At 38.1% G+C, this 22,600-nt stretch overlaps 1 protein-coding gene and 3 non-coding genes across 4 annotated transcripts; 1 reads left to right on the top strand and 3 right to left on the bottom strand.

The window, feature by feature from the left end:
- Positions 1-1,225: 1,225 nt before the first annotated feature.
- On the bottom strand, positions 1,226-22,474 carry LOC136242055 (intraflagellar transport protein 52 homolog). Its single transcript, XM_066033430.1, has 13 exons — positions 22,453-22,474; positions 22,236-22,399; positions 21,003-21,121; positions 20,759-20,846; positions 18,523-18,652; positions 17,983-18,058; positions 17,344-17,527; positions 16,316-16,402; positions 6,028-6,251; positions 4,884-4,971; positions 4,286-4,394; positions 1,774-1,919; positions 1,226-1,320 (listed from the first exon to the last, which is right to left on the bottom strand). The coding sequence occupies exons 2-13, from the start codon at positions 22,272-22,274 to the stop codon at positions 1,267-1,269; spliced, it is 1,344 nt and encodes a 447-aa protein (XP_065889502.1). The 5' UTR covers positions 22,275-22,399; positions 22,453-22,474; the 3' UTR covers positions 1,226-1,266.
- On the top strand, positions 6,515-6,598 carry Trnal-uaa (transfer RNA leucine (anticodon UAA)). The gene has a single exon. It is a non-coding gene; the product is annotated as a tRNA-Leu (tRNA).
- Trnal-caa (transfer RNA leucine (anticodon CAA)) lies at positions 14,777-14,853 on the bottom strand. Its single transcript has one exon. It is a non-coding gene; the product is annotated as a tRNA-Leu (tRNA).
- Positions 14,975-15,058, bottom strand: Trnal-caa (transfer RNA leucine (anticodon CAA)). The gene has a single exon. It is a non-coding gene; the product is annotated as a tRNA-Leu (tRNA).
- Positions 22,475-22,600: the final 126 nt, after the last annotated feature.

The raw sequence follows: 22,600 nt of genomic DNA, 5'->3' as shown, positions 1-22,600 counted from the left end.
AAGAATAGAAAATAACATTAGTATAGCATAATACTGTCTACGAAGTGCTAATGTAGGCCATCTGAGCTCTTTTAAACAAACATCACTGCTCTTGGTCCACTTATGAACATTAGGATCATACTTACTCTGAATCCAACGTGCTGCCTACGCTGAACACTTTCAAGTACATTAATATCTTTGGATGTATGTGGAGACCAGACGGAACAGCCATATTCTAAACAAGGTCGTACAAGGGCCTTGTAAGCTAACGATTTAGTAGCAGCTGTGCAACTAAACATGGCTCGGCGAAGGCGATTTAAGCAGAGAGAGGCTTTGTGGGCTATTTTTCTACAATGATCTGACCAATGAAGCTTGGATTGAATCAAAATGCCTAAATATTTGACTTTTGACGTCCAACTGATTGGTTGCTGTCCAATATGATAAGTAAAAGATATTGGTGATCTTTTGCTAGTGATACTGATGGCTTCACACTTACAAGGGTTCAAGGTCAATTGCCACTGAACCGCCCACTTGTAAATACATGACAAATCTTCTTGGAGCTGTAAGCAGTCATCAACAGAGGAAACTATCATCAGCAAAAAGTCTCAAAGATGAGGACTTGACGACAGATTTGATATCATCTATATACAAAATGAATAATAAAGGGCCCAAAACAGATCCTTGCGGAACACCTGATATAACTTAATAAAATCATATTCGTGAAGCTACGAAGTTGTCAAACCCACGAAGATACGCTTGTAATTCAGTGAGAAACGTTGAGAGGTCAAGTTAGTTCGGTTGCTAGGCACGCGTTTAATCGAAAATTAATGACATCATTAATTATACAAAGAGAAACGCACAAAATCAGAAATGTTACATCACAACTTCACGATACGCCCTTCGTGAGGAACTTTCCTCCGTATATAGAACTCTAGTTAATACTTTGGGTAATACAGTTTTGTAGGTATCAAGATATTCTCTAATAGAGCAGTCACAAGACTGCAATCACATTTCTACATTTTCTGGCATCATGATCAATTGTTGAAAGAAAACACATAGTCGAATTGAGAGCATCTGGAGGGAATTCTGGAGGACATATTCCTAGAAGGGGGGATGACTACATCCTATGGTCATCATTCTGCATGGGGCTTCTGTGCTTGAGACCAGATTCAAGAATTACTTGTGTATGTCATAAAAGACACTGCTTGTAGAGCGATACTGAACATCCATAACAACAAACATGGCAAAGTGCACACAAAACTACATTATATTATTATTAAGTGATCTTCAATCAGTTTGTTCTTCAATTGGTGCTGGAGTAGTCATACATCCTCCAGGATCCTGTGAAACAATAAGTGAAAACTATTACCATGATACGGTGTAATGTGTTTAGCATGAAACTGACTACTAACGCAATAAACAGGGTATATTATCTGGCCCCTAGTATTTCTAGAAACATCATTGACTTGTAGTTTAATCATTGGTTGGACGGTATAACAGATTTGACTACCAAATCATGAAGATTACACATGCAGTACAAAGCACATTAATTTGTTTCATTCATTTTACACACAGACAGAATACTCTAGTTAAACAGTCATTTTTACTTTTGGATAATGGGGATATGGTATTGTAGTTGAATTGAGTGACAAAGGCCTTCTTTGTTATTCCAGTACTTGTTACTGGATCTTCAGTCACTGATGGGGAATTACTATTGCTGTTCAATAGTATACATGTGTACATGTGTATTCTAATAAAGTGAGCTACATGATCTCTAACACTCATCTGTCTTACCTGGTTGAACTTCTTGAACTCTACAATTCGCTCAAAGATGAAACCCAACACGTGTTTGGCAGATTGAGAGTCACTGTCCAACTTTTGAGTGACACCTAAAATGTTTCCACATTCTCTCACGTAGTACTCCAGATCATCTTCTGTACCTGCAGTACACACACAACAGTGACAGTATCAACAGTTACCTATAATTAGACCCTTTTTGTGGTGGATTTTGGAGGTGTCTAAGTTACTTAGACCCTTTTCATGTTTATTACACACTGGCAATGCATCAATTAATTTTAAACCCAGGACTGTTGTTACAGGTGGAGTGATGGTTGTTTCTACTAATTAACACTACATTTCTCTGTTATAAGCAGCTGTCAACAGTGTTAAGGTACAACAACTACATACAGGGTCTAAATAAGTTAGACTTCAGACCACAGGGGTCTAAGTGCTGGCCTAGTCTCACTGATCGTCGTAACTATCTGTCTGTGTCAACACTGTATGATATCCTCAACACTGTTTGATATCCTCAACACTGTATGATATCCTCAACAACAGAACATCTCTTAACTTTAATGATTACTATCGCTGTAATACTTCCTGCACCAGAGCCCATGAACTGTCTATTGTACCTTTACTATCTTCTATCAACAGTCACCGTTATTCTTTTTTTGTGAATACTGTATTTTTGTGGAACACTGTATCATTTGATACACTCATTATTAAATCTGTAAATTATTTTCGTCGCTCCATTTATCATCTTTTTTGTATGTAGCTTTTTAAGTCTCTGTGTGTGTTTTGCTTATTGTAACTATTGTTTCTTTTCTTTGTAGTGTACTTTTGTGTTGTTATTCTTTGTCCTTGTAGTGTTATTTTTGTAATGTATGTGTTTAGGGAAGCACCCTTGTACAGGCTATGCCTTTTGGTGCCACCCTGTCATTTTGGAAAATTAGATAAATAATAAAATAATAATAATAAGTAATTTAGTAACCCTCAGGCCCTGTGTGTGGCGCTACTACAGGGCCTGAGGGTTACTAAATTACTTAGACCATAGATATAATAACACCTATCAGGATTGGAAACGGAAGTGGGTGCACATGGGATCCGTGTTTCGGGTACTTTTGGTACATCTTACTACATAGCAGAGCAGTTTCACTGGATAAATTAGGCACTACTTATTAGTTATGGCCATGAGACATGCGCTCAGCGTACAAATTAGTTTAAATACTCACAGGTGAAAAAGATACAAGCCCATATTTCATAGAGTCCAACCCTGCGCTTTCAACTGACACGGTTACAGAAACGAAATTTACAACCAGCAGAAACTTTTTACCTCAGTATATTGCAGTCTAGCGGCTCCATTAGTGTGTAATACAACCTCATAGCGAAGTAGTTGAAATTCGTACAGAAAGTGAGTTATCTGTACCAACACAGTAAGGCGAAACACAAATAACATCAAAGGCTGTGACGTAACATTGGGGATTTTGTACGCAAATGATGATGTAGCATACTTCCGTTTCCAATCCTGGTAAGCGTTATTGTGTCTATGCTTAGACCCCTGTGGTCTGAAGTATAACTATTACATAAACAGTGTTCAGATAACAAGTAGCGCTGTTTAGTAGGGATCGCCCCAATAATGAACATTGCCTGCCAAAATGCCACCTCTAAAAACCACCCCTGAAATACCTTGAGTGGCAATAAGTACCATAATGGAATAAATAGTCTTAGCATATCTACAAACACCCCACACATGCACCAATATTAAATTTTAAATACTTGTATACAGCTTCTTTCTAGTAAGAAAAAACAAGCCTATAACCTTAGCTCTGTTACTGAGTTATGCTTGTCTGAAGGAATCAGGTTAGTCGGTCAAAAATGTCACTAAATATACATATTTTTAATTTCATAGCATCTACATCGGACACATTTTGGGTCACACTAAAGTTTCTTCAGGCTGCCAAGGTACCATGAAGGTATTGTGAGGCTGGTTTCTGGTCAATACTCTTTTGTGAGAAAGTGCAAACCTCCATGATCCCTAATATACAGTACTACTGTATTGTACAATAAACACATGTGATTTCCTCAAGATTTACTTACATTTAAGAGTTTATCTACAGGGCAACTGATCACTTGTCATGGAGTCAATACCATCAAGCTCCCAACTTTTAGACAAGACAAATTACTTAGTTTCAAAATTATCAGCCTTCTTTTTCAGAAAGCAACACCTCTACCATAACCTGTGGAAGTACTGTATCTGCATGTACTGTTTCTAAGGACATAAATTTTGTGTTGTGTTGTTGGTAAAACTTTCACACTCAAATTTTGTCACTATCAGGATATGGTCTATGCCATATTAAAATATGAAACTGTACAAATGCCCAGCCAACTGTAGGGTCACAAAATTTCTAGCTTTAAATATTTGTTACAGTGTACACATATACAGTAAACGCATATGATATTGTAACCCATCCACCCACCACTCCGTGCATACATATGTCATTGCAAAATATAAAAACAGTACACTCACATTTGTTAGTAAGCTGAGCAATTCGTACTCTCTCAGATGAGAAGTGTTCATCCAGGTCAAACAAGTCTAATGAGGGAGCAGGCAGCTCACAGAATTGTGGAGGAAACACCTACACAGATGACATCACATATATTACTACAGCATTATTCTTCAAACATACACATGTGTAGTGTATAAAGCAATAAATCAAAGGCAACTACTAGTACAGATATCGTAGAACAGACATGGCTGAGTGTCATTTATACTACCACATAGCAAGTCTTATTGTGATTCGTGACTTTTGTGAATTAATAGCTACGCATTCATAAAAATATGCCCCCAAGATAGCTCTGATCACATGGCCAATTGCTATGCCATCTCAAAACATCACCAGAGTGTAACTAGTTACCATGTGCATTGAAGCTTTCTAGCACTGAAGGAAATTTTTCACGGATCACTCTTTATCTTGTTTTTGAAGGGAATTGTAGTGTGAAAATTTTTCGGACTTACAAAAATACAATAATTGGTTCACTGGTAACATTGGATGGAGACAATTTGTAAAAACTTTTACTCTAAAAAACAACATACTACATACACACAGATCTCTTCCTTTACTCACCGCAGGTTGTAATGGTGGGAGGGGAGTCTCAAACTGAGGAGAGATGAGTGTTAGAGGTTCGTGTTTCAGACCAAGTGTGTCATATGTCCTGAAATACAATGTGAAATACATATCAGTTTAAATAATTTCCTTTTCAATCATAAATAATCTTAAAGGTGGAATTTACTACATGCACTATACACCAATGCCTTACGTTACTACATTTCCCAGGCTGTGACAAATGTTATACATAAGTAATTTGTATGATGCTTGTCGAGCATAGAATTACTCGAATTAGACACTCATTACAATTATTAATAGTTCAGTGGTTGACTGTGTTCCATATACTGCTATTTCACTAGGCACAGAGAAATGGTATGCCCAAAAGCTCAAGCACAGCAACCGCTATAATTCTTTTACGCATATAGCCAACTTCCTTTGTGATTTTCATTTGTGATTTAGTAGGATTAGTGCTAAAGTTTATGCAATGACTGAATATTACCTGAACCAGTAATGGTATGGTGTATGACATTTTGATACTCATAGAGCAGTCACCTAACTACTCTAATAGAACATTCAGTGGAAACATGAAATCTATTATCTGTATCCCCAAATCTGGCTGTATTAAAATATGTACCTATGTAAAATGAGTTTATTTTAAATGCCTTCATTGTTCTCATACAGGAATGAACACCTTATTTAACTGCACACGTACTACTGAAAATGCTCTCAAATTAAATTTCAAATTTCTAAGCATTCAAATTTCTCCTATGGGGGGCATGATCCCAGACCCCCTAATATTGGCTAAGGTACAGTGATTGATTTAAAACTATTTCCTTGATGACATCCACCCCATGTGACCCTGTCCTTGTATCTCACTGCTAGGCATTCATCTGTATCAAACAGATCATTGTAGGACAGTTAAGGATTCAGAATATTAGGCGTCCATCTATGTATGTAACTATATACTATATAATACTTGCTCTCGGTTCACTTGTGTGAGCAGTTCCTGACTGCAAAGGGCTGTATTTTATATCTCACCAATTGTTCTAAACATGTCCTTCATAGGTGCATTATAGAAACATTGAAGGCTTCTTTATGAATCACACACATACACACACACACACACACACACACACACACACACACACAAACACACACACACTTGATCACATCTGGCAGAACTGATGTATCCATCTTGTACATGGACAGGTCAAACAGAGATGTGAAATCTCTAGGAACCTCATCAGTCTCCTGCAAGCAGACTTTTACACGTTCCGACATCGTTCCAACATCAGGCATGAAGTGGTAGTCAGTAACCTCAGGGTCTTCAGCATCAATGGCATTTAGTGTGATCTCATCTGTTGTGAGCCACCGAAATATGACATCCTGAAGAAGGGTAGTGATATGTATTTTTGATACAAAAATAAACCACACCTACACACTCACTAGCAACTACAAGACAGTAACTTAATGAAGTCTATACCAACCTCTGGACATAGAACATAGTGCCTGAGAACTAATCTGGCATTGTATTTCCAACCGATAACCTTCAAACAATATTGCCTCCTGGCTAACAAACCATTTTTCACTAAAGCATATACGTATGTACTTACTACAAAGAGCATATTTTAATCAATCAGTTGTCAACAGTCAGGGTGGCCGAGTGGTCTAAGGTGCCAGACTTAAGATCTGGTCCACTGATGTGGACATGGGTTTAAATCCCATTCCTGACAAGTTTTTAAAAATATACTTTGTACATACAAGTTTTTACATACAAGCCAATGACATTCGCTTTACTAAAATGCTCACACACATCTGATCCATTTTGAATGCTTGATTGGGTATGATCAGCCAAATCTTATGTTTGAAGTTCAGCTCAACATCAATCAACAGTCAGGGTGGCTGAGTGGTCTAAGGCACCAGACTCAAGATCTGGTCTACTGATGTGGGTATGGGCTCTTAAATGTAATTCCCATATAATTAGCAATCCATGCAAAAAACAGCCAAGCTGTATAAAGGGGTGTGCCTTTAAAAGCCTGGGTGAAAAAGGTTGTGAAATCAAAGGGCGCGGCCATGAAATGGCTACAGTGACGTTAATGATAATAGCTGCATGTATTATCATTAATGTCATTGCAACCATTTCATGGCCACCACCTTTGATTATCATTAACATCAATGTAGCTGTTTTGTGGCCACCACCTTTGATTTCACAACTTTTTCCACCCAGGCTTTAAAATCCACACCCTTTTTATACAGCTTGGCTGTTTTTACATGCTTTTGTATTCTAAATACCCCAAAGCCAACCATAAACTGGCATTGAGGCTTGGTTTACATAATTATTGTTCTTACCGTATAGTGAAAATCTTTGGCGGTAAGAAACTTTGGCGAAATTGGTGAATAGCATTTGATTCGCCAAAGTTTTTTCGCCAATTATTTTAGATAATCACACGAGCACATTGAGTAACTAGAACTTGAGATGAAGGTTAGCTCAAATGGGTTAGCTCGTACCACCACGCAATAAAGATCAAGCTGACTTTGGAGATCTTCCTAGAATGTGTTCCACAGTTGTAAGCACTCCTTGGGATAGCATTTCCAACCGGCTTCCCGTTCGCACGTCAGCTAGTTCATTGTCTCGCAATGGATTTGGCCAAATACTTTGATATACATGATAACCTCTGCTACAGGAGTTCACTGAAAAAGTAAATACGGTCGCTCTCGGCATAGCAGGAGATAGCGAAGTACGCCTTTGCTAGCACATTGTTAGATCAGTAGCTATAAAAGTACTACAACAACAACAACGCTAGCTACCTATACACTTACTACTCTACTTAACTGATGAGTTGACACCTTGTTGTTATCCTTACGCACTGTACAGTAAAACTTTGGCGGTAAAAATTTTGGCAAATATTATTTCAATAGGCTCTTTCCAAAACCACGCCCACTTTTTGGCCGCCATTTTGAATGGGGCCACCGGGCCAGTTCAAAAATGCCGCATGGTTGTTGTGTTCCTTTGTGCCGTAAAAAAGGGTATAGGACTGTTATTATCGATGAAAAGGAAGTAACAGTGTCATTTCACAAATTACCAGATGCCAGCCAGAAGGACATTAGACTTAAATGGCTTCACGCAATCCTTGAGATGTCGGTACGTCGTGGCCATGTTTCCATGTAGAACAACTACATTGTGTGTAAAGCGCTGTGTTGTGTACTTGTTTATAAATGAATACAAGTAGCTTAGGGGTGTAAGTCGCATTTAAAGTAATTTTTCACTTTGCAGGCAAGAATTTTAGACCCGGAAAATGGACAAAGATTTGCTCCCTCCATTTCAAGCCAACAGATTTTTACAATTTCTGGGGCCCCTGCCGGCGTACTCTGAAAGAAGATGCTGTTCCATCAAAGTTTCCTTTTCCCTCTAAGAAGGTCAGTAAAGCTAGAAGACAACTTAATCAAGTTCAAGCTAGTGAGGAGCCATCCAGTTGTGAAGATGATGAACTGAGTGAAAGTGATGAACCGAGTGTAAATGAAGAAGTTGAAGATGTACCGAGGTTAATGCACAACTTAAGAAAGCAAATGATGAGATCGCTAGGCTGAAGCAATTGCTAAGTGGTGCAAATATGGAAATAACTGAGCTACAGAAAGGAGTTAGTAGAAAACGTATTGGAATTGAAACTTGTCAAGATTCTGATAAGGATATTCAGTTTTATACTGGCTTACCTTCTGTTAGTGTATTTTATCAGTTGTTAGAATATCTTAGTCCATCAGGGAAGAGATCTAATGTAGTATACAATGCTACAGCCCAAAACTGGATGAAAGAAGGATCAGCTGCAGATTCAGGGAATGCTGAATGGAGGGAGTCAGATTTGCAATTAGGTCGTCCATCTAGTTTAAGTCAGGCAGATGAATTGTTTTTGATGCTAGTGAGATTGCGACTTGATTTAAAGATATACGATCTGGCCAAATGTTTTGAAGTGTCACAATCATCGGTTTCACGGATATTTTCCACCTGGATCAATTACTGTTACCTCCGTTTAGGTATGTTACCATGTTGGCCCAGCCATGATACAATAAAGGATACTATGCCTGCTATTTTTAAAGATCAATATCCAAACACAACAGCAATTCTAGATGCAACGGAAATCAAGGTCCACACTCCATCTTCTCTCCTACTCCAGTCACAGACCTATAGTAGCTACAAGTCTACAAATACGTTTAAAGCACTGTTAGCTATTAGTCCAGCAGGCCATGTAATTTTTGCCTCATCACTGTACACTGGGTCTATCTCTGACAATGAACTAGTAAGCAGGAGTGGATTTTTGGGATTACTTCGACCAGGAGATGAAATAATGGCAGATCGTGGCTTTACAATTGAAGATTCATCAACTCCACTGGGAGTTGGTCTAAATATTCCTCCTTTTCTAGGCAGAAGACAGCAGATGGATGCAGTTGAGGTGGTAGAAACGCAGCAAATTGCTTCACTGCGAATTCATGTTGAACGTGCCATTCGTCGAGTAAAAGAATACGACATTCTTGCAGGAGTAATGCCTGCATCTCTTGCAGGGTCAGCCAATCAGATTTGGACTGTTTGCTGCTTATTGACAAATTTACAAAATCCATTAATATCATGTTGATAAATATTATATAGTACAGTACAGTATTTATTGAATGATATTTACCTATTCACTGTTTACATTTATTTCTTGGCTGAGCATGCATGCTTTGGGTAAAATGTATTTGAAATAAAATTCTGTCAACTTCAGGTGCATGTCATTCCAAAAGTCTTCATTAAATCTTATTCGTTGAACTGTGAAGTTGCAATGTGTATAAATAACAAAGTCACACCAAGATAACTTAGACAAGGCCATTTGTCCTTGAATTTGAAAAAAGTGTTTGTGATTTTCTTTCAAGGTTACTGAACCACTTTTGATTTCAGCAAAGAAACTTGAGTCGCTACAAGCATCTTCTACTGTAGAGAAGTGTTGTGTATAAGGGCACTTTATTTCCAGTAGACCAAATGAATTTTGCTCTGCTGAATCTTTAACCAGGCCATCAGGAGATGCTCCTAGCCAAGGTACTGAGGGGTTGACAACTAATCCACATCTGTGTACGGTGAAACCGGTTCTGGAGCAGTATGCATTTCTGGCTTTCACTTCGTTTTGAATACCATGAGTTATTTGTACAGGCATTGTAGTAAATTCCTTGTTATTAAAAAATGAATTGATAAATGCTTCAGAGGGTAGTGACTGCCTTAGTAATACATCACCAAATCGTGATGCTGTAACCCTTCCCACTCTGGACTGCTGCCACTTTGTAGATTGGGACTGCTCGCATGTAGATCGTTCCAAAGAGTGGGCTGCATCTAATGTGATAGTGAGTTTTGACAATTGTGCACGTTGTTCTTCACATTCAATTTGAAATACACAAGGTGTATTGTCTAATGAGCCAATTGGCAAAGCAGGAAATTCCTGGCTGGTCACTTCTGTACTGCCATGTGCTCTTGGTTTCTCATATTCCAATGCTTGATAAGATAATATACTACCTTTAGGGGTACAGCCAAATGGAGTGCTTACAAACTCTTCTGAAGGGTTATCAGGCAATAACTGAGCAAATGCACAGAAGGGATAATTGTCCAATAAGCCACTCTTGAAGCCATGCTGTTGTTGAAAATTGTAGTCTTGAACTGATTTAGCACGGGCTTCATAAAGACTACAGATTACTGGGTGTTTTTTTGCTTGACTTGCAGATTGTTTGGCTTTACAATATGTAATCGACATAACTGGGGCTGGTTCTATTTCAATAGGCCGGGGCTTGTGCCACGACTGTTGCATTTGTGTACATGTGAGGTCAACAGGTACATGATTAAGTTTCATCAATATGTAATGGATCAGTTGCTTTAGCAATCCAACAATGTGGCTACACATGCCTGCACTTCCAGCAGTACATGAGCAAAAAGCTTTAACCACATGATGTGGTACATGGCTCGAAATTACAACCTTTAATTCATGCATTGAGTCATTTTTCTTTTGACTACGATAACAGCGAGCTTGTATCCAAACCAGGTTATCTTTACAGCAAAACCGAATATGCCTTCCTGGTATGTAGGACTCCATAAAGTATTGATGCCCCCTCTGAAGATTGGAGTAATCCACATTGGAAAAGCTTTCACTCTTCTTTAAACACTTTCCAGATGACTGCAAGTGAGTCACAACAATTTCTTCAGTCAGCACAGCTGGAAGTACACCCTCAATTTGTTGTGTATAAGGACCCTTCGGCCAACACTTGCCAGTACTCAGCTCAAAAACTGAATCCTCTGCTTCATCATGATGACATTGCTCAATAGCAGCCTTCCTCCGTGTGTACTGTTTATTCGGATCAGGATCAACAATTCTGCTGTCCCAGCCATTAGAAATATAAGCTTTCACTCTAAATTAGCACAAGGGAATACAATAAAGTTTACAGCTTGTGAGTATGTTAGTGCAGGTGGGTTACCATGCAGCAATAAAACTATAAACACATGTTTCTACACACTTACTACGGCTAAACAAGCTCATCTACAAGTATACAAGAAACGGGACTTTTTATAATAGCTACGACTAGCTAATTTAGCTATAGCGATTTTAATTTGCTTACTGCCTAACATAGTCCGCCTTCGTTTTCAGCTTGGATAACCCTGTTGCCCCTCGACAACGCAACCAAAACTTCAACTCAGCTACTTTGAGCGCTTCAGGATCACGATTTCCTAAGGCAGCTCCAGGAATATCCGCTTCCGTTAAATTACTTGCCATGGAATGTAACTAAAACCACACAACTATTTGAAAAGTGGTCCCATTCAAAATGGCGGAAACATTGTTACTATGACGATGACATACTTTTGGAAAGAGTCTATTGCCAAAGTTTTTTCCACCAATTTTTTCAACGGAGGGGTTTCGTCACACTTTTTTTACCGCCAAAGTTTTTACTATACGGTATCTACAGATACAATGACAATAAGACAAACTAGTATTCTACCAATACAGAAAAATATCTACTGATCTGATACCAAAGTCAAAGGATCTAGCTATGCAATAACCAAGTAACTAATAACTACTGATTGTTACTATAATTTAGTGCTTGCTTGTTCATGGCTATGCTAAGTGCATGTATTTATTTGCAATAGTTTTATTTTATAGTTAAAGCACCACCACGTGTGTGTATGGAAAATACAGTACGAGGGGGCGTGTTGAGAGGCTAATACAGCACGGGGTGAAGCTGAGTGCTATATTTGCCTCACGACACCCCCGAGTGCTGTATTTTTCGTACACACAAGCATAGGCAATGCTTTAAGTGTTATGGATATCAGTAAGTGTTTATGTAATCTATTTATAGTCATAGAACGAACTAATAAAATTAGTTAGGCTAGTTTTAGCGATTTACAATGTCACGCATGTGATCAATCGTGCTGTCTACGTGGAGTAATGTTTCAATAGCTTTGTGATCAGGCATTCAGTAAGCGTTTATACAATCTATTTCTAGCCGTAAAACAAACCGGTAGGATTAGTTTGGCTAGTTTTAGCGATTTAAAGTGTCACACACGTGCTGTCCCAGTGGGTTGTTTTCGTAACATTCCTTAAATAAATTATCTGCATAACTGTACTGTATTTGCCCAAGTATTCTGTATTTGCTCAATTAAGTGCATAACTGTACTGTATTTGCCTAAGTATTCTGTATTTGCTCAATTAAGTGCATAACTGTACTGTATTGGTCCATTTAGTTTCTGTATGACTCATACAGTACAGTGTATGACTCATACAGTACAGTTATGCAGCTAATTAGTACTGTACGGACAATACAGTACGCAGCATTGCTTTGATCCTCCCACGCAAAGTACAATATAACAAAATTTTCCTTCCAAATTAGTTATGCCAACTATGATGGTATGTATGTTTGCATTAAAAAGCATTTAAAATAAATAAATAAGCATGCATGATTGTAGCTACTATTTGTCTATTATTAGGATTTCTACTTTGCAGTGACTGTTCTATTAGATTTTTCATGCAAAACGTGCATTTGCCCTACTTTTAACAACTGCACCTTTTATGTTTGCTAGCATAGCACTTATTATGATGATGATGATTGGCACAAGTGGTTCTTAATCATAGTGAACTTTGAGGGTTTGTATATTTTCATGATTGCGTTAGGACTCAAATTTGGTATGTGGAATGCTGAAGGTGGAGGGCGCATTTGCAATACAAAAATGATTCCAATTCGAGAAGGGAACTACATATGCGTGAAAATCATGTTTTCTTTCTTCCTGTAAATATACTCAAGGTGTGGGCGAGCTGGCTTTCTTGACCACACGAAACACTACCATGTGTCTTGATAAACAAAGCAGGGATTAAATTTGTACTTTAGGTAATGATTGGTGACATAAAACATGACAGACACACAAGGTAACGGTGAAATATAACACAACAGATGCATAGGATAATGGTGATATAAGACATGACCAGTGCAATGGCAGTGTACATGCCATGTACTTGGCTTTAAAGAATCAACAGTAATGGGGATAAGGTAAACATAGATAGTGAGTGGGTCACACTGACATTGTATGACAGATAACACTACACACAACACTGGTCGTGTAGTGGATATGTGGGGTGTACACCAACACAAATAGCAATATTATCAATGTGTCCTTATTAGTGAGGTGCTCTGATATCAGGGGTCTAAATGTGTGTATACTGGTTCAATCCCGACAAGACTATCAGTTCTTTTCTTACTTTCTTTCATATAAATAAAGCACAGTACACTATTACTTTCTGAAAAAAAAAACAAAAAAAACAAAACAAGTCAGGTTTTCAAGTTGGTTGTCCACACATGTACAACGAATTCCCGTAGAATTACAGTAATTCATTAACAAACTTATAGTTATTCGTTGCCATACGCGGACAACCAACCTGTAAACCTCTGTAGCAAAGTGTCCAAATCAAGGTTGAATAAAGTCAAGTCTGTACCATTGTAGTAAAAAATAGTTCAGCCATAAACAAAAAGTCAGAGTGGCCGAGTGGTCTAAGGTGCCAGACTAGTAATAATGCCTGGCAATGTGCAGGTGGCTTGCAGTTATATGTGACCCACTGAGCAAAAACCAGCCGTTTTCAAAAATTTTTCTTTTGCCATAAAACCGTATTGAAATACACTGGGTAAAATATGCATGCTACATGAAAAATTTACGTACACTTTAATTGCATTTGTACACACTGAAATTAAGCTCAAATCAATAAAACCTATACACCACTGGATTTGCCTGTTTATGGAGAGTAAGAAAGTCTTTGTTTCATGTTCGCACATCAAAGGATACGTGAGTTATAGATGCTTATTTACGATGTGGTAAAAACAACATTCACCATCATCAATTCTTAGTTGGAATGGCCTTCTTCCTTTGTCAACACGGAGGAGTACAGGGAAAGCACAACACCTTGATTGATTTGCCAGTTCATGGTGCACAGATTGAGCCAAGTCCCATCTTCGTAACTTGTTTCATTCGTGAGTTATGATTGATTATCTAAGCGCCTGTAATTTATTTCCCGTATTGCTGCTGTACAAATCGAGTTTATCACTGTTCCAACTGTCAAGTGCTATAACTCCAAGACATAAAAGGCTGAAACTTTGGCTTTCCACTCTTTTGTTACTATAGATTACAGAGATGCCATAAAATGGAATTCGAAAAATGTGCAAAAATGGTCTGTTATTACTTAGCCAGTCACATATGGAAACTAGCCTTACAGGGAGGGTCATTTTAGAGAGGTTCCACTGTACACATTAATTTTATAGGTGGTGTTTAGTAAGGCAAGGACAGTTCAAATGGCACTGGCTTGTATGTAAAAAACATCTTAAAATACCAAATACCCCCCCCCCCCCCCCCCCCAAAAAAAAGTTCTTGTCAGGAATGGGATTCGAACCCATGCCCAGGACCAGATCTTGAGTCTGGCACCTTAGACCGCTCGGCCACCCTGACTGTTGATACATATTCCACTAAACTTTGCTATAAGAGTGGCTACACTACCAAATCACATTGCTGGAAAAAAATCCAACACTCAAAAGTTACATTTTACAAAGGAAAAGAAAGAAAAAGATCTTGTCAGGAATGGGATTCGAACCCATGCCCACATCAGTGGACCAGATCTTGAGTCTGGCGCCTTAGACCGCTCGGCCACCCTGACTGTTCATACACAGTGAGTTAAACTTTACCATAAGAGTGGCTACACTTTGGCTAATCATCCTGGGCACATTACCACACAGTACTCAAGCATTCATTTCAGTAAATACAAACAATACAATGTATGAGTCTGGCACCTTAATCCACTTGGCCACCCTGACATCTTTGGCATTGTACAGTAACAAAAAATTTGGCCATTGATTCAACTAAATAGCTACTGCACAAGTGCATAATTCCAATGCTTGCATGCATTACTATTGAGAAGCACATCACACAGAAATCCTCAACAGTTTTAGGATTGAATACTTTTGTACAATATTATAGGCACACTAACTACATCTAAAAAATAGCTGATTTACATAGCCAGTGGTAACTACTAACCAATGTTATCGTAAACACATAAAAAAATAAAAAATTTATAATACATATAGTGATCAAGAAATAAGGAGTTTGATTTGTGGAATTTGATGGACTTCGCTTACAGTAACATTGGTACTAAATACAGGGTGTGCAGGAAGTTATAAGTGCCAAAGGTGCCTTTGGTACTTATAAGCTCCTGCTATTGCTGTTGCTTGAAAGAACACTTAAATATTTGTGAGTACTCAATCCCTAACACAGAGAGGACTTGACCACCTGAAATTCATAACTTGTATGTGTGACTCCATACCAAATGGTTGCCCCTAATAAAACTACTATGTAGGTATAAGCATTTGTGCCCCCACATTCCTACACATCAAACACAAAGAGCTAAATACATGCAAACAATGTGTTGTACTGTAAAGCCATTTTAGAGGTATGCCAGATAAAAAAGCTGACAGCATGCTTTATGCCAACACAACGAGGATGGCAACTGAGTAGTTTACCATTCTACACTTTGAAGGACTGTGACAATAATCCAACCTGCCACATTAACAACAAGTCTGGCTTTGTTAACGTGAAACTATGCAACAAGTTTTGTTAAACAATACACAGCACTACTTAAACAAGAATGAGCTGCAAACAGTAGAACAATGTTAAAAGTGTCACAGGTGTACAGGTGTGCACATGCATGCACTCACTCACACATGCACGTACACAATGCACACACGTAACACTTATACACCAATACCAAAGCACAGACTTTTCTAGCTCATGTCAGGAGTCCATGATTGCTGCAAGGCATGCAATTGTTTGAGACTTTGTTCAGAGAGCAAATTTTATACAACTACAACATGTAATAGCAATCACATACTCAACTTAATTATAGTACCAACCAACTGACCTGAAGTTTAGAGTTTTCTTCCTTATCAATGAACTGGTCGGTAAATACGTGAGCTGAGCCCAATACTGCTAGTTTACCTTTACCAGTCTGGGGGGTAGGAGAGAATAGGATGACAAGATGTTGGGAATACTTTTGTGTAAATATACACTAGTGCATGTAGTACGTGTGTATTGCTTACAATGGATTTTCATAGTCTTGCTGTTAATGATATGCATGCAGATTAAAAAACTACTTTGTGAGGTGACAGAATCATTGTAAAGTATTTTACTGGCTAGGGATAGGAATCACCAAGTACGTATCACCTAGCTACCACTTTATAAATACACCATTATACAATACATAATTACGTTATCACAACATTTGTTAGGTAGGTAATATGTGTTTACAGTGTATTTTTAAGCAGTTTACATTGATCACCCATTTACAGTAACAGATCTGAAATACTTCACATGTGCACTTAGCTGCATGGGTGGGTATGTAAGTTGAGACATCCAATGTGGAAGAGGTGAATCAAGCAAATAGTTTGGTGCTAACTTTTAAACTGCTGCAAGCAAATTAAACCATGTAGTGCTGAAGACCTTGGGTCTGAAGGCATCATTTACGTCACTAAAAGCCTTCGCCAGTAATAGGAATGTGTGATACAAACTGTTATGAATTTCTGTGTGTGATTCTTGTTGAATGGTAGAGCAGGCATGTTTTCCTATATGCGTCTTTGTGAACTGTACAAGAGACTAACTTGGTTAGTGTGTACTGATATATTGGTATAAAATTTACTATTGTGATACTAATACGATATCATGATAGCTGTAAATGGCAGATTCAAAAATTCCTTGTCAAAGATCACAGGAATAGGTGACATGCGGTAACACCAGTACTGTAACTTTGTGTGTTCTCGAAAACACAATGTAGAGCAACTAAGCAAAAAAATCGTTCTTACACTGCATATTAATAATGGCAAGATTCCTTGTGCACCAGAGTTACACTATGTACATGTATCACACACTACAAATACTGCATAATACTCTTACTCGGTGATGGAAGGCACAAACAGGTCTGTTGAGTGGGAAGGACACACTACCAGAAGACAGCACAGCCATCGATGGTTTCTCCACATTCAGTGTGGCACCGTAGGGGTATACAAATGACAGGCTCTCTCCTTCGGCATCTTCCAACAAGCCTGAGGCTTGCTTGCCAGCAGCCTTGTTGATTTCCCTTCACCAGCAACAAAATAGCATGAACAACTAATTGATACAAATTTTCCATACATACACACCATAGCTATGTTTTAAGTCTTATAGAGCAGAGCTCTGGTCCTACATTAAAAACGTCCTTACTAAAGAGATAACCTGATATCAGGGACCTAAATAATGTATGATCCATACTGATGCAAAAGTGGAGCCATTTTTATTTGGACACCTTGGGACCACAATGAATGAAGTGTCCTCATTAGTGAGGTGTCCTGATTTTCAAGGTGCCCTGTATTAGTGAGGTGTCTTAATCTCAGGAGTCTAAATTGTATGTATACTAACGCCAATGGGCAGCATGTTTTCATGGGCTCCACTGTATGTAATGGTTGGGATATTTGACGTAACACAACATCAAGGCCCTTCAAATACTTTGTACATGTGTGAGCATTCATATGAATTTGGTATACATTGTATTAGTACCTGTTTAAGATTCCATTAGATATGAGGGCTTCTTTAGGATGGAAGTACTTGTAGTAGACCTTCCGTACCACACAATCTAAGAGTGCAACAAGATTTTTTTTACAACTGTACACATGTGAAGTACACTATGTTACACTGAAGTAGTGAACTATCCAGCAACTGTGTGAAAGCTGGTGTGAAACATGTGTATTAAGAACTTCTTGGAACAAATCAAAAGTATCAGTGTTCTAATTTTACAGGTCACAATACATGCTATGGGACCATTACCAAGTGTCCTGATTATGTAAGTGTCCTCATTTTTTAATGTCCTGATTAACAGGTTCCACTGCTATTAGCACTGCGGTACCTGTGCACCACTCTGGTACTCGGAGCAGGTAAATCACTGGGGCAGGCTAGTAACCTGCAGGAGGACATGTCACATAGAGAGAGTTCCACAACAACCCTAACTTGTGATATGGTTCAGTATCAAAACCTGGAAGCTTGTGATCAGATCAGCTCACTCTCACACATACATATTAGCTACAATAAAAATCTACTCACCAGGATTAACCATCACTCCATATTCTTCTAGGAAGAAGTTGACATTAGTGTTCAGCCTGGCCTCCCCTCCTTCAGTCAACATGAACAACACACTTCCTCCATTGTTAATGTACTGGTGGATCGCTTCAAACTAGTGCACAATATATATTAATGTAAAATATGTACACTTTCCTAGGCATGATATAATGGTGTCCTTACTTTAGGACTTTAAAGCAAACATAATAGGTACAGTTCAACAGATGCACTGAAACGTGAACACTTTGATAAATCAAACCACTTAATCGGATATCACTTGTATATATTACACATACAAAGCCCTAATAATGAGGATAATTGTCCCATATAGAGCAAGGTATAGAGTGACTCGAAGTCTCACATAGTGGACACTTCTTAACCTTTTGGCCCCGAATGCCACTATAGTGGTTTTAGTTCTTAAAACAATTATTTAACGTAAAATACATAATTTGACATACAACACTTGGGATCTTGTTAATCCATGTATGGACCACCTATTCCTCTGTGGTTAGCACTAAACTACTCAAATCTACAATATCATATAACCTCTTTATTTCTTCTATTTGTTGTGACAGGTAGTATCATCGTAATCATCGTTTTTGAAATGGCGAAAATTCTTTCCAATGCAGATTTGCCTTATATCATGCTTGATCATGCTACAGCATTCAAATAAAGCCTAAGAAATGGCTGTTAACTGCAGAGTAACATGGTACAAAACATCTACTCATAGGATCCGTTTGCAAGATACATGCCTTTAAATACATGTGTGTTGTGAGAACCATGGCACATTTGTATTTAATGAAACTTTTTTTTACTTCAAGGCCAAAGGGCACCTCATTATAATGGCCATGTCAAGTAAGTTTCATTGTATACTTCAAGACCTCATAAATATTACCATCTCATTATTAAGGCCATGATCTGAAGATGACAGTACTTTTCGGGATTCACTGTACGAGCCTCAAGTCCTAAATATGCTATTCAGACATCACTTAACTTATGGTTCCTATGCAAATGAAGGAATTAATTTGATTACACTTCTCAACTTTATTTGGCAGCTACATTATTCATATATTCATAACTCTGGACTATCTGTAGCTAGTAAACAACAGCATGAGACAGTCATCCAGCTGGCTGGGTTAATGATATTCACAGAACACTATAGGGCCACCTAGTGAGCTAATCTTGCTGACACAGTAATAACATTGATAATAGTGGGATTTTTAAAGAAGATGGTCAAAACCACAAGCCTTGTCTAGCAGCAGTATGGCTTGACACTACAAAAGGGACCACACACAAAATATGATCATGGTAGAAACACAACAATACCATACATATGTGATACCACAGTGTTCATGTTAAGGACCATTTGTTTCTTTGTGAAGCATATATAAAACAAGCTACTAAGTCACAAAGAATATAATCCAGCAAATAACCTTTATCAGCACGGAACTCACTACCCCCTAAATACATACACAGCAACATTTCGGTAGATGAATATTCATACCCCTTCTAGCATATGTCTCAAGCTGTATTGAGAGAGGACCCTCATCTGGCATGAAAATATATTTACAACATAACCACGAGACAGTGTTTTGAAATAAGGAGCTGGTCCATTATTCTAGTGTATGTATGTGGCAAACTAGTTGACCAAATTGAAAATTAACATTGTCACCACAAGATGCTTGCTGTCTCCAGTTATTACTTTCTCTTCAGAGTTCACAATACAAGGTACAGCTTAGTTGCTACAATCTTGTACTGTGTGGGAAGTGTGATGTAAACAAGTGGGAACAGAATGTAAGTATTAAGAGCTCTGTCTGAGTGGGACCAATATTTGTGTGTACCAACATGATGAACGTGATGGTATATTTTCCATGAATTTGCTTGGAAATAGCACATAATTGTGAAATATTTAAGCCTTCAGATGCATAGCAACATTTAAACCGTCTACGTAGCGGGGTAACTCATGAACCCAACACCAAGTAAATAAAAGTGGAGATTGTGTAGACATCACTGTTAATATGGTCAGATAACAGTGGGTTGTAGATGAGCTAACAACTGGCTGTCCACTGGTGAGTAATGATATTCACTAGGTACCTACCTACTAAAGGTGGTCTACTAAAAGGGAAGCTACTACGTGAGGTTTAACTGCAGACCTACAACTTCTGGGCCACATTTTTGGTGGCTCTTTTGATAAGGTCTTACTATAATACACATCACTTACTTCGCCTGAAGTGAACTTCTCCCGAGGATGTGAGAATATAACCAGTTTGGCCTTCATGAGGTTGTTCAGAGTAACATCATCCTTGTTGCTATGGAATGTATATGTAATAAATAACAACACTAATTCTCCCATAGGACATGTGTTACAAGCAGTAAAAACTCTACTACTGCTGTTAATATAACACATGTACAGTGGATAATATTTCTCTTGTATGTATGTATAGTATAACAACAATAACAGATACCTTGACACATTCCATGTTGACTTTAGCCTTCTCTGGAGTGTCTTGTAACCAGATGTCAGATTGAATAACTCCTTCTTTGAGGCGTTGAACATTATACAGCTGACATCTTTGGCACCTTCCTACAAGTGATGAAACAGCTAATTCTTATATGATCTGTACATGGATGAATGGCACATAGCACAAAAGAGCACTAAAGCTTTGTTCCCATGCATGAAGTTCCTCACTACCACCACTCCATTATTCATATCACTAACAATCGTTTACCATAAAACATGTGAAATCCAAAAGGCTGTGAATTATTTGCAGAATGTCAAAGACCTGTGAAGTGGTTAACTGGCCACCAATCTACTTACTTAAGAATACTGACCGAAATCTTAATGACGCTATTCAGCAATACAAAACAAAGCGACCAAGTACTTTGATGTAACTTTTAACTACAACTAATGCAGCGAAATATTCATCTCTTTGTGCTGGTATCAAGTTTCAATTGCTTCACTTCTTGGCTTCCATTTAGCACACTATGCTATCATCACATGTGCAGTTATTGTCATGCTAGACTATCTCAATTAGCCCCTTTCCTCTACAGTGTAGTGTTGCTCATAATGAATAATGGGTAGACAGAAAATCATAATGCAATTCAAAGCAGTTTCTAAAACAAACAGTGAGAATATATTCAGAAATATTATCAGTTGATTAGACATTTTACTGTAAATAAATAGCTGCTTTTTTGAAAGCTGTCATTTTTGACCTGTCATCGTTTGTACAGCAAGCATTCATACCTTTCATTGCATTACATTCAAATTGTAGTAGTAATCAGTGTGAATTTGCCTGTTTTGTTTCAAATGCCTAGTTATACCTCTTGGATACAAATAGTTCATTTGTAATTTAAAGAATATTCGGTTCCTTTTACCCTTAAGGCCGGAAAACAAGTTGGCTGTTAATTTTACTCAGTGGTGCCATGAGGTCATGTTACATTAATGCAATAAGTTCATAACAATTAAGGTACGCTGGAATAATGTAAATAATCAAAGAAACAACTGCAGCATGTGATCATAGAATTTTCAAAGCATCTAAATAAGATATTCTAATTAATACCCACTATTATTTGGTAAGCCCGATTTATGGATGTCTGCACACTGCAACACGTGCACATACGGATTATTAAAATGTACTATGACATTTTATACGCTTATTCTACATGCATGTAAAATGTCAGATTTAGTTGTTGGATACCGTTGCCAATAGAGACGCATTTTCATATCCTTCAGGCATCCCGGGTGTTTCGACTGGTAGAAATGGAGGACAGCGAATTGAATCACAACTAACTCAACACCATCATATAATGTATCCTCTACCGCTGCTTTGCTGCTACGACCGAGGCTACCACAATCCTAAAACTGCTCACGTGAGGTTACAAAAATAATTGGTCAGCCAGCTTCTGGAAACAAACCTGTCAGCTAATTGTCTGCGCTTGTTCTACCATTGTAAGAAACGTTGTATTTGCTGTAGAGCAACGGCTATCGAATTTATGCAAAAGACATCAGCGAGGAGCGAGTGGAGGGAATTTCTAGGCAAGCAATTAATGCACGTGCATACAT

Source organism: Dysidea avara, chromosome 13 (assembly GCF_963678975.1).
Source record: "Dysidea avara chromosome 13, odDysAvar1.4, whole genome shotgun sequence".
Classification (NCBI taxonomy): domain Eukaryota; kingdom Metazoa; phylum Porifera; class Demospongiae; order Dictyoceratida; family Dysideidae; genus Dysidea; species Dysidea avara.
This window is presented reverse-complemented; position numbering and strand designations above follow the sequence as displayed.